At 41.7% G+C, this 13,499-nt stretch overlaps 1 protein-coding gene across 1 annotated transcript; it reads right to left on the bottom strand.

The window, feature by feature from the left end:
- Positions 1-711: 711 nt before the first annotated feature.
- On the bottom strand, positions 712-13,430 carry ncstn (nicastrin). Its single transcript, XM_061045349.1, has 17 exons — positions 13,363-13,430; positions 10,304-10,405; positions 9,729-9,852; positions 9,252-9,373; positions 8,398-8,543; positions 7,301-7,445; positions 7,076-7,188; positions 6,369-6,521; positions 6,175-6,279; positions 5,097-5,174; positions 4,698-4,867; positions 4,500-4,602; positions 3,869-3,967; positions 3,621-3,708; positions 3,322-3,485; positions 2,808-3,020; positions 712-2,019 (listed from the first exon to the last, which is right to left on the bottom strand). The coding sequence occupies exons 1-17, from the start codon at positions 13,418-13,420 to the stop codon at positions 1,897-1,899; spliced, it is 2,106 nt and encodes a 701-aa protein (XP_060901332.1). The 5' UTR covers positions 13,421-13,430; the 3' UTR covers positions 712-1,896.
- Between the last annotated feature and the right edge of the window lie 69 nt (positions 13,431-13,499).

Genomic DNA, 13,499 nt, shown 5'->3' with positions numbered 1-13,499 from the left:
TATGAATGCAAAGTAAGATCATTACTGTGGCTCGGTGTGACTAATACAAGGTTTACTTATTCACTGTTACTGTGGCACATCAAGGCTAGAAAACCTGAACCTTTATGACCATGTTAACCGTTCATTTCCTTTTCCTGTTTCAATTTGGTGATAACATATTCAACAGGGCACCTCAGAAGTGTTCTCAGCACAAACAGATGTTAGAAGCTCTGAAGTGCAGCACATGAATGAAATCCTGTTCTCTATAATTCAGTTTCTGCCTCAAGGTTTTCATCTTTTTTTATATATATATTTCTCTCTCTCTCTTCTTTCTTTTTTTACATACTTTATAAATACCTGAGGGAAATTCTGGTTTTACACTCAGAGGAGTGGAGTCTTCTACCTGCTCTTTTATAATCTAATATAACAAGGAGTGGAGTCTTTTACCTGCTCTTTTATAATCTAATATAACAAGGAGTGGAGTCTTTTACCTGCTCTTTTATAATCTAATATAACAAGGAGTGGAGTCTTTTACCTGCTCTTTTGTTCAGCGTCTCGAGATACCATTTGTTGAGTTGGTGCTTTAAAAATAAAAATAGAGATAATCTTAGTAATAACTGGAGTGAGAGGAAAACACATGATTTATGACTTTTTTGTGGTGTCATGATTCCATCCACACTCCCATCATTCATAAATCAAGACATTTAGATTTCAGTGACAAATAAAGACAAATTGGAAAAGAAGCCATGTTTATTTCCTCATCAAGGCATCACAATTGGTCGCTGATTTTGAGCCATCAAATGATCACTCCTTCACAAAAATTGAAAATCTTCTCGCAAGATGCCACATTTTTCAGAAGTTATCGTTAAAAGAAACCTTGTCACAATGGTACGAAACAAAAACGAGTGCACAGCCTGAGTACCAGCGCTTTTTTTTTTGTAGAAACACATTTTCTGACTGGATTTTTTTTTTTTGGCAGCTGATCGATATGCAGAAAAGTGTTTGTCAGCCGCCCCCCCCCCCAGACTCTGAAGGGGGAAATTCTTCTTCTTTTCCTCCTCCACACCAATATCACAATATGTGAAATGGAGTTGAGTCTGTCACTACATAAACCTGTGAACATATGTGTGCTGGGACTGAACAGTATAAATATTTAGGTTGTTGTCAACTTCCCAGAACCAACAGTTCAATCGAAACACTTCACCACACATTTCTGGATTTGCAAAACCTTAAAATTTGAAATGTTACTACTTGTTCACCGACTCAAAAAAGTGGTTTCTTATCATTAGAACTGATTGATAAGTTAAACTACAATGACAGAGAAGACAGCTACAGTATTGCACATACCATTGCAATCCTCACACACACACACATTTACACACACGCTCTTCATTTCCGTACACACTGAATCCCACGGTCAGACGCTCACACACTTATTCACATATACATATTCACAATCAGACACGCCCGCTAAATTAATGCTCAAATAATGCTCCATGTTTAGTGTCTATCCTGTGACACGGTAAACAAAACATTCTTCGACAATAAAAAGGGGGAAAAAAAAAAAAAAAAAAAGCTTAAAAAGAAATATTAACATCTTTTCCACTGGCAGGGCCTGCTGGTGCCTGACCAGTGATTTCTGACCCTGAATGAGTCCAGATCCATCCAGGCCGGTCCAGTCCTCATGTCACGTCTCACCCGAGTGAGTCCACAAACATGGAGTCGTCGTCTTAAAAAAATAACCCCGCTCTCTGCTGCTGCTGCTGCTGTCTAACCTTTCTGTGTACCTGCACGTGCTGCGTTTTTGAAGAGAAGGGGGACGGTCCATGTCTGGTACGGGATAGGAGTAGTAGTTGTAGTACAAGTAGTAAAAGTAGTAGAAGTAGTGGTCGTGGGCCTGCGGTTGCTGTTGGGGGATCAGTAGGTGGCGTTTGCGGGTTCCCTCCCCGCGCTGAAGAGCATGTCGGCCTTGGAGCTGACGATGTACGTGATGAGCAGGGACGAGATCAAGATGCCGACACCCACGCCCAACGTCAACATCTGAGACGGGTCAAAAGAACAGTTAGACCTTTTTTAAAAAAAACTGTTTAAATACTTTATATGGTTTTATTTTATTTTTTATACGCCATTGCTTGATCAATATGAATGTAAAAAAAGATGTAATGGACGGCAGTGCGTCGAGTGCTGTCGCAGAATCTCATTTTGAAAAGGGCCGATAACAAATACTCTGTCATGTGAGATAAACAATGTGTGTTAAAGAGGACATATCATCCCCCTTTTCTACCTTTTCAAACAGTCCCCCTGTGGTCTAAATGAAACATCTGTGCTGTGCTTTGGTCAAAATATAACATGAGTCAAGCACCAGAGGAGGTTTGTGACCCTGTATAAACCAGCTCTCTCAGAACGCTCCGTTTTGGTGTGTGTGTCTCTTTAAATGTAATGACCCCCCCTGAGTTTTCCCTGTGGACATCACTCCTCTGTAGGGTGACTGAAAATGGCGGACATGCGCAACAGTTTTGTTCTAGGCTGGGGGTGGAGTCCATGGGTGAAGATATCAGGGGAGGGGAGGGGATTTTTTTTTTTTACCAGAATCCAACTTGTGACATCAAAAACTGAGAAAATTTTAAACAGAGCATGTTTCTCTGTGTTGTAAGACTTATGCAGACCACAAACAAAGGACTGGATGGGTTTATTTCACATTTTGTAGCCACTCAGGTTACCCAAATATATGTTCAAAAAAACTGTGAAAGTGGATTTTTCATAATATGTCCCCTTTAAATCTGCATTAATCCTGGATACGTGTGTGAGGAGTGAAAAACCAAGTTTACCTCCAGTTCATGACTGGCCACGAGGAATATGCGTCCTTTGATGGTCTTCCACCGGGACTCTGTCCACGTTGAATATTCTTTGGAGGTGAACTCTTGCAGGTCGAAGGCTGGGGAAAGTGCTTTAGACAGACGGACGGTGGAGCGGACGCAGAAACCATCCCTCTTGGTGCTGTTGGGAGGCGCTGTGCCTTGAACCCACATGTAGGTGTACATCTGAGGGAGGAGGTGAGGGAGGGGGGGGGGGGGGGGTCACAGGACAAGATAGATTTTTCATTTATTTTTGAAACAAGAAGAACATGAGTTAAAGGCTGCTGATGTTTCAGTTCAGTGTAATTCAGAATTAATCACTCATCTGTATTAATCCAGCGTTTATATGAATCATTCTATTTAAAAAAAGAACTCAGGAAGTTTGAAGATGTGATCATGGACTTGTCATCCACATCATCTCTTCTCACTTTTTATTGACTAAAAATATTACATTTTTCTTTCTTTCCTTTGTTCATAAATGTCTTACATGTTTGCTCTCTGTGTCCTTCTCGTCCTCCCTCTGGTTCTGGCAGTCGTTCTGCGTGATGTTTGGGGTGTTTCCAGTCAGGTTAGCCAGCAGGTACTGGACCAGAAGGGTCGGCTCACTGGACTGCTGGTGGACGCCGACATAGAAGTTTGTCGGCCTGTCAGCTGATGAACAGAAGACGAGAAAAATTATGGTTTTTTTTTTTTTGCCTAAAAATATTGTGTTCCAAGATAAGCAGTACCAGCAGTGTTCACTTGAATGAGTGTATTTAATATTTAAAAACTTTCCCCCTCACTTACCTAGATGGCTCATGAGGTCAGAGGGGACAATCTGTTGGAACCAGGAGTTATTCGACCGAACAAGAAAACCATACAGCATCCCGGTCACCTGAGGAGGAGAAAACAGTTAGAAAGGGACAGTGTTTTTGTTATCAGTCAAATAAAAGTTGAAGTTGAGGAGAAAGATGTAGGAAAAGTGAAATTGTAGAAAACAATGGATAGTGTGACACACGTGTTATTGATTCTAAAATTGAATCCAGCAGTCTTACTATTTGAGGGTCTGCTCTGATGCTGCTGAGCTGAGATTCTAGTCCTCCGGCCTGCATGTAGAGAGCCCGAGCTACCAGGGTGGCCACATCCGTCAGAGCCTGACAGAGAAACACAGAACACATTCAATGCTTCCAAACGCCAACTGTGTGAAGTTCTAAATAAAAGAGTTGTAGTTGCATCATAAAGGCTTCTTTAGGGCTTGAATATACTGCCTGAGAAGTTTTCAATTCAACATTTTAAACCAGATTTTTCAAATAGAAATGAGACGACACGACTACCTGCTGCTCACAACTCTCAAACTTTTAGAACGACTTTTAAAAGCAGAACACATGTCAGACAATTTACTCCATTCATCTGATGATTGACAGGTGGAGCTGTTACTTCTCTTTTACATCTACAGCCGGACGTAGGAGAAAGACAAACAAGAGGCCCAAGAGTGCGGCATCAATTTAGTCGGAAACAGACGGGTTCATAATCATATCAGAGGAAAGAAGAAAACTTTCAGTCGTCTGAAATCAAATCAGATGACACCAATCTGACCAAAGTGAGAGCAGAAGTAGATGTGTGGCCCGTGGAGAATAAATACACAAACACGTGACGCTGGTGAATCTTTGTGATGTGCAGACGTACCTGTGCCGTGTCAGTGACAAACTCCAGCTGCTCCTCTGCCGTCAGGTGGGACGGGTAGGAAATGTTCAGGTACTCTGCAGTATCGTACATGCTTTCATAGAACCTGCACACAGAACAGGAAAACGCAGTAAGGAAACACGCAAGATCCTTCAATGAAATGAAGGAACTGGCATGTGTTCAGGAGAAAGTCCGTGTCACCTGTTGGTGAAAGCGGACTGATGATCCTCAATGACGACGCCAGGGATTGGTCGAGCTCGGAGGAAACGTTGGAAGGACGAGGGCGGGAGGGGCTGAGAGAAACCCGGCTCTTCCACCGAGACCCTTCCACCCGCAGCAGCCGACTGAAAGTTATCGATTAGCTTCATCACCTGAAAGAAAACATTCAAGAAAAAAATAATGAAACACACCGTAACGCACAAACTGTTTCTAACCTTGACATCTGTTTGTACTTTTTTGTTTCCCGGGAACATCAAAATCCTTATCCAACTTTTCATTTTCATTTCATTGAATTTTTCATCCAAAAGAATTGGAGTTCATATGTTGTGGCTGTGGTGATGAATGAGAAGCTGTATGAGAGCAGAGCGCAGAGACACAAACCTCCTCATTGACGCTGCTGTTCTTCCTCGACACAGGATCAGAGTGAAGCCAGAGCTTTGAGTCAGCGCGGAGTCCGACCTGTGGGGAACAAAAATAACACACACGATAAGATAAACACAACAAAATAACATTCATTAAGAATCTCATTTTATTGCGATGTTTTATATTTTGTTGAGTTGTCTGATTTTTTTAATTTGTTTTCATTGATGTTGATGTTGTTCTTGTGTTTCTTTTCTTCTGGGTGCTCCTGCTGCAATGCAAATTTCCCCTCGTGGGACAATAAAGAATCTGAATCAGAGCAAATAGACTTCACTGGTTTTGTCCACAATGGAAAAGTTTAAGGTTCAATGTGCAACATCAGTTTAGCTTAACTGTGAGTGTTGAAAATAGGTTGAGAGGAACAAAGTAGAGGAATCAGGTGCTCTTCAAGAACAGAGGAGAGAATTCAAATAGCTAATAAGAAAGTTGACTGTCCTGATGACAAAGTGTGAAAACGTAATGGTTTAATAAAAGGATTTCTATACGACATCAGAGTGCCTCAGACTTTCAGTTTAGACCGCCTCTTCACACTTATTAGCCATTTGTTTTTTTAAATGTAGTAGTAGTATTATAACGAGAGATCTTTTAAATGTTTTTTTTTTTCCTGTCAAACGTAGAAAAGAGAGAAAAGCCTCCAAAGCCTCCCAGCGCTTCTCAGAAGTGGTAAGTTCAAGAACCATCACCTGAAGACGACCCCTGGTTGAAATGTTTTGTTTGTTAAGCTTTACGTGTCATTGAGGGAGTGGGTGGGCTTTCCTGCTTCTTCAAACTGTAATTCAGGTCGCCGATCCCCTGCGTGTTGTGCATATATCCACCCTCCATCGTGGTAAAAGTAATCAATTGAATGCATTTAATTGTTAAAAAGACCTTAGACCTTAAAAAAACCTCATTGTGGTTTTAACTTTTAAACAACATTTTGATGTCCTTTAGATACTCTGGTTTTAAATAATGTCTCTTTAATTGTGACCTTGAATCAGCTGTCTGTAGATGATAATAATGAAGTACAATGTCGTTTTCTGGAAGAGTCTATAATACACACCTGTCCAACCTCCACTACTGAGTGGACATTGTCCAGGTCCACTGTGAACTGGTTGTTCTGCATATCATACACCAGCCTCGAACTGCCAATGTAGTCGAAGGTTTCCTGAAATGACAGAGACAGAAATCATGAGTACTGCTGAGTGGACGATGTTACAGGTGGTTCATATCAAAAAAGGTGTGGAAACAACTGACCCCCTGAAAGAAGGTGTAGAGGATGGTGCGGTTTGGCGGGGCCTCCTGGGTGACGTTCTTCAGAGCGTGAGCGGCCGCGAGCAGAGTGACGAACCCGGAGACGCCGCTTTCTGCTCCTGGAGCGATGTCGAAGAAAAAAGACCTGCTGTCCAACTGAGGAGAGGAGAGGAAAAAAGACAGAGAACAGAGACATGGGGAGAGGAGATAAGAGGAGAGCCATCAAGCAGGGGTCACATCTGGTTTAACTCGTTCAGATCTACATGCCATGACCTGTTTTTTTTTATGGCCTTAAACTATGTGGAACGCAGCCCATCCTGTAGTTTGTTTACCTACAATGTAATGCATACATGTTTAAACAACTAATAGACGGGGTCTGTCTACATGAAAACAAAACAAGAACAAGCGGAGTTTCAGCTGTTGATAGAGAAAGCTGCAGGATTATCCCGATAGCAGGATGTCCAGTTTGATACACTGCTAGCTTTACTGGAACTACACATCAAAATCAATTTACTCGAGGCGATTGATCCTGAACAGCTGCTGGCAGCATGTTTGAGGTAAGGGACAACACACACACAAACACACATTTTGGAAAATCGAACCTGTTCTGAAAAAAAAAAAAAAAAGGAATAATGCACGAAAGTTTCGGAGTGAGTGTGCAACCATGAAAGACACAACATGAGATCGCAGTTCTTTTCTCTGTGACTCACCCTGGCTGCTGCTATGACCACACTCTCCCACATCTTGTGGCCCTTGACTGTGTTGTTGAGAGGCCTGGTGGAGGCCCAAACATTATAGTCACCCAGTGGGTCACACACCATCTCTAAAGGAAAACAAAATCAAGACAAAGTTGAATAAAGATGAATAATCCCACTCTTAGATCCCCTTAAATAGTAAGAGATACAGTTTTATATTTCTTCATGTTGTGTAAATACCCGGGCTGATGCTGAAGTTGAGGTCGTTCCTCCTCATGCAGGTGGCCGTGTCGGTGACGGCGGACATGTGGGAGTAGAGCTGCATGGCACACAGCGGGTACTGAGGAGTGCTGCCGTTCACTGCACGGTTATGATCGAAGTAGCACTGCAAACCGGGGAAAGCACACACATATGAAACCTCTTTGTTTGTGGGGGTTTTTTTACTGACAGAGGAACCACAACAACATCACTGTTTTTTTTTCTTCTTTTTCTTTCTTCTTTTGGAAAAACCTCAAATAGTTGTCAATCCCTAGAACAAGTTTGAACATATAAAAATGGGTCTGTAGCTCTTGCTCAAGGGAGCACTGGAAGGTTTGGCACAGAAAGTCTCTCACTATCATTTATAAGACTTCATTTATCACTTTGGAACAGAAGCGGTCCCGACACTGTCAAACCTGAAACTGTCAGTTTGATTTAAGGTTTCCCTCGTCTACCCCGTCAACGTTTATGCAGCAGCAGGTAACTTAAAGTTGTTGTTTTATAGCAAATTTACTCTTAACTCTCTGGAGAAGAAACAAACAGTCACTAAAAACACCTCACAGACTGTTATAAAGATTGGTTTAAATCTAAAGTTTGACTAAATCTATGATCTGAAACTGAAAGAGGAAGCCTGTGTTGACCTCTTTGGTTAAGAAGTGTTAGCTCTGTTGTCTGTTCACATGAAGCCTGCAGAGAAAGACAATCCTAAACACATTGGTACTGCATGAGATCAGGTTTATTATAAACCTGAAACATGATCCGTCTGTTTTTGTCACAAAACAGTCGAGGAGAAGCTAATGATTTGTGGCTTCTTCTGACAAATGACATAATGTGCCTCGACATGTTTTATTTGGAAAGACGACGCTGCAGAAACAGATTCATTGATATCACTTCTTCTCCAAACCAAGTTCAGATCAGACTTTAATGCAACTGTACTGATTTATTACCCGGGGCAACCGGGAAACATTCAAACAGTGCTGTGATGAACAAAGTTCAACAATGCAATGACTGTAAGAATAAAGTTACTGCAATGAAATCGATAACAGACAAAATATCTGATTTTTATGGTGACGCGTTACCTGCCGGATGACCCGAGTGTCATTGTCGTCTTTCAGGGAGAATATGGGGAAGTCGTACTCCTCGTAGGACAATCCGTTTCCCAAAGGGTTCCACACCGTCCCGTTACAGTGAGCCAGGGCGGGATCGTAGGAATCTGTGTACACACCTGAGGGTAACGCATAGTCAGCAGCTGTAACACTGAAGTGTGTACCAAATAAACATGTTTCTTTAAATCCAAGTAAACTGGCATGAAATTCAAAAAAATAAAACATTCAAATTCTTCAATAAAAAGGTCAAAGGTAAAACCCAGCGCACCTTTCAGCAAGAGACATCAAAACACCAGGCCTCAAATAATGCTAAAGCTAAAGATTAGTCGATACTGATTCACTGGATATGCAAATATCGGCTGATATTATCGGCTTGGGCTCTACTAAAGATTAGGGTTGATCTGTAATCTGCAGTTCAAGTCACCTAACTTTTTGATTTGTGGTTAATTTGGATTCATTAGGCAATAAAGACTCCATGGTTTATAGGAAAAACAAACTTTCAGGACTGACTTTTCCTACAAGTAATGGTGGGAGAGGGTCATGGGAACTGTGTTATTTAGAGCTATCTGCCAAACTGACTGTCAATTTATAATTGTTTCTTTAAAAAAAGAGAGATAGAAAACTAAGAAATATACAGTTTGGAATAAAAATCCACGCTGTAGGTGAAACAGGACTTTATGGTGAAGTTATAATGTTACAGAACAAAGTTAACAGAACATTCAAAAAACAGGTTGTAATTACATGGTGTAGTTCACCAACCTACAATTATTTTCTGTAACTGATGTAACACTGAGGGACTAGTCCTGACAGGTAAACCCCCCACCCACCTGTGTTCTCGTTGGGACAGGAGGTGTGCGGCGAGAAGCCCTCTGGCGGGTTTGTATTTGGTGCCACCACAGCAACGCCTGCCACCCTGCTGGAGCCGTTCTTCAGCTTCATCATGACGGACCTGACGAGCAGACAGGCGGCACGGGGGAGAGTAAACGATACGGGTATAAATACAGGTGAGACGTGGGTTTGAAATCTGGTGTGAGTTACTTTCCTCAGGGTTACAGACAGACAGAATTTATGTTACATTTCTGTGACTGACACTCATCGGGATGTTCTTGAGGTTTAACTCCTCCACTTCATCCTATGCTTAATAGAAAAATGTGCTTCTATAAGTGAACGACTTTAAGGTTGTATTTATCAAGAAACCCCTACACACATCTTTCTGAATAAGATCATGTAAATCACAGCCTCACTCTCATTAAAAAACTACTCAAGGCACTCCCTCTGCAGGTTGAGATATATGCCAACTGTACCTGGTGAAGAGCGGGTACTCCAGGATAACCAGGTAAGGAGGATTGCGACCGGTGCGCAGGACCCAGTCTAGGTTTTCCTCTGACTCGAGTACATGGAGCACACCCACATCACCGGACAAAGAGGCTGAAATCCAACAGAGATTATGCAGCATTAGCATCTGAGATACAAACAGCAGTAACAGAACAATATGTCCTACAAGCATGTATATCAATGTGTGTGTCACCTGACTGCTCAGGATTTGGTTGTAGGGGTTTTGATGGAGCAGCTGATGGGGCGTTTGTAGTATGACCGATGTTTGCACCGTTAGATAACCAGATATTGATAAAAGGAAATACCCGTTTATCTGTAATGAGTGTGATGTCATCTTCTTAAGCATTTATTTGTAAGTTTGAGAGTTGAAGCTTGAGCTGCCTGGAGCGGCACAGACTATTCATTGAAATCACTTTATCTAATAGGTTGAGGAGAAAGCATTTCACTACAAAAACAAATAACGACACTTTGTGCAAAGCTTTGTCGCTGTCCAAAACACATCTCGGACTGCTGCTGTATCACTTTAGTCTATTGCTTTACTCACACTGGCATCCTATTTGATGTGTTGCGTTGAGAAGTCGAACACACGGGACAGTGTAGTTGAGGTGTATATAAATCTTCTTTTCCACTGAATTACAGCTGACGCCTGCAAAGGGAGAAATCACTTAAACAACCGCACAACAACAGCAACATGACTTCAGGACGAACATGATTTTTATTTACAAAAGCAGCACAACAAGATAAAAATAACATTTCTATCACAATTGAATAATTCAGTTAAATAAATATCTACTTTCTGTTTGCATCACTTGTTCTTCCAAATGATCCTTCCCCTCTAGCACTCAATGAAAAAGCAATTACTTTCTGCTATAAGAAATTAAACTCTTTTAACGCAAAAAAAAAAAGTGACAAACTTTCAACCACAGCAGTGGCTCAAATTTTGCACTGACAGTAGGAAACCTCCCTAAAGAGGCCCCATCTGAGATCACTGATTCATCCATTATTCCAGCAAAAACTGAAGATTGTAAATGAAAGTCACAAAAGGATGAAGATACATTATCTGTCTGGAGGTTTAAAAAAAGGGAAAGAATGAAGTGGAACAGATAATGACAATTAAATATAATAATAAATGACTGAAAGCTGCAAGTTTAGCCTTAACTTTGGAGGACAGACAGTTATAAAAATTAACTTCCACTGAAGTTAGTAGTTACACTATTAAAGGTGCACTGTGTAGATTTGGTAGTGAAATGTGAAGGTTGGAGAAGTGAAACAATTTTGTGCTTTATTTCCTGAAATAAATACACAAACTTTACTCAAAGAAAAAAATGAGTCCCTGAACTCTGTTTGGAGCTAAAAAGCTACCAGGAGAGTTACGCTTTCACTGTTGCGGCCCCCCCATCATAAATTCTTGTGTATCAGTTTAAAGGTCCCATTTTATGCTTTTTCTGTTTTTTTATGCTCTTTAGTGTGTTTTCTTAAGTGTCCTGTGCATGTTTAGGAACATCTATGTGCAAAAATTCAAAGTCTGCGGAAACGCAGCTTCTCCTACGTCCTCCTGTTAGCTGTAGCATTAGCTGCATGTAACGCTCGGTTCTAGCCCCCCTCGATAAAAATGTGTCAGTGCGACGTCATTGTCAGTGTGAGATCACTGATCTAAGCCCATTGGCTCGTTGTGGCGAGCCCTGCAGCTCATGTTGAAATTTCCGAGACGCGTGCTGAGCAACTGACCAATAACGACAGAGCGGATCGGCAGACCAATCAGAGCAGACTTGGCCCACGTGGGGTCTAACAGTGGGGGCTCAGCAGAGTGCAGCTGACGGACTCAGAGCGGAGAGGGAGCAAGGAGGAGCAGTTCATGAAAACAGACACTTTTTTCGGACTTTAGCTATTGTGAACGTACAAAAGTAGGTACATAGATTAAATATACGAACCCCAAAAAAGACAGAATATGGGCTCTTTAATTCAAACAGTTTTCCAGGGACCAAATCTTCCTCTGAGGACAGTTTGTGTACAGAGTTATGAACATATACCACAGAATCTGAACGTTTCTCCAACTTTCACATTTCACTACCAAAACTGCACAGTTCACCTTTAACACTTTTTATCCAGTCAATTTGGTCGTGGGCAGTAAACACTAAACATGGTCTCTAGGTGCGTTCGAATTGTTCCTCCTATCTCCTTTCACTATCCAATTTACCGTAACCCCGGAAGCATTTAAGTGGCGGCCATGGGATAGGATAGACCGGACCATCCTTTACGAAAGGAGATGAGATATGACGCCGCACAATTCCTCGCGGCCTCAACATTTAAAGCGAGTCGCGCATCCGACCGTTCACGGACATTAACGATGACAGAAAAGGGAGATCATGTAAGTTACCATTGCAATAATACGCCTTGAACAACTTTCAACAATCTTTAACCCGTAGGTGAACTATGAATGTTTTATTCAACATATTTAATTCAATTAAGAATGTTTTGTGCATTTCTTCTTGTCTCGCATAAATGTAACAAATAATTTCATATTTATGTTGATGTTGATTTCTGAGTGGACAGGAAGCTGATGGTTTCACTTTTCTTACTCGTAGCCTGGTATTCTATATTTCTTTTATTTCAATCCCAACCTTGTGGTGATTAGGATTGTTTCACCGGTAAGAAGGGACAGGGGAAAGTTTTTTAGACGCGCTTTTTGTAGTCCATTTTCAGAACATTGTAGTTTCAACACGGCGGACTCACGTCATTAACCTCCGCCGGCCCGTCGCATTTAATGACGTGGCCTAGTGGAAAATGTGGTCGGATTGTCAGCGCAACGAGATCGCCTTTCCCTAAGTCCTTTATGAATTCTCCTGACATCTTTCCTTAACCTCGTGACGTTTTCCCCGGGGTTAAGGTGAAGTGGATAGTGAAAGGAGAGAGGAGGGACAATTCGAACTCACCCTCTGTGAATGCCATTTTTAGAGTGAAGTTTACCCTGTCAGATAATTTATAACACACTGGTTGGAGGGGCCCCCTGTGGTTGGAGGGGCCCCCTGTGGTGTTTTTAGTCTGGGCCCCCAGCAGAGGTAGAATCGCCCCTGCTGAATGCATCAGGTAATCCTACATCTCCTATAATGACTTAATTTGTGTTTCGTGATGATTAAAACAAAGACAAAGGGTAAAAACATTGCATGTAGTTCTGTGTTGTGATCTTTCTTTTAATCCTTTGAGCTCTGCTCGGCCGCAGCCCGGAAATCACGCGAAGTCACGCTGATGCTGACGAGAGTAAAAGAGGGCAGAGCCAGCCTCACGTACTTACAGAAAACTCTTTAAAAAATACATATTTCAAAACGTACGGGGTAAAATACGAAGTTCAAGTTGACTGCAATGAGCCAAGAACTGTTGTAAAGTTTATCCCATTGTAACATTTGTAGTTAAAAACCGGCAAATAGGAAGTGAAGCTAAACAGGGCAGTTTTCTTTTGGTTAGCACTGATTAGCTTAGCATCCGGCTAGCTCCGAGCACAAAGAAACCAATTAAAGCAAATCAAGCCCGAAACGGAAACACACACATGAACGTGAACAAATACGTGTCCACATGAAGTGTCAACGCTGTCCAGCTACAACTTACCGATGAAAAAGCAACAAACTAGCAAATTAATCATCCATTTGTTCGACTGCAGCTCCATCTTCCTGGTTTGAAAAGCAGGAAAAACACAACAGTAGGTGTTGCCGTGAAAACTGTCCGGTGTTCCGCTGTTTGGTTCC

The sequence above is a fragment of the Labrus mixtus genome, chromosome 8 (assembly GCF_963584025.1).
Source record: "Labrus mixtus chromosome 8, fLabMix1.1, whole genome shotgun sequence".
In the NCBI taxonomy this organism is placed as follows: domain Eukaryota; kingdom Metazoa; phylum Chordata; class Actinopteri; order Labriformes; family Labridae; genus Labrus; species Labrus mixtus.
The sequence above is the reverse complement of the archived record's forward strand: the minus strand, read 5'-3'. Positions and strand labels throughout refer to the sequence as shown.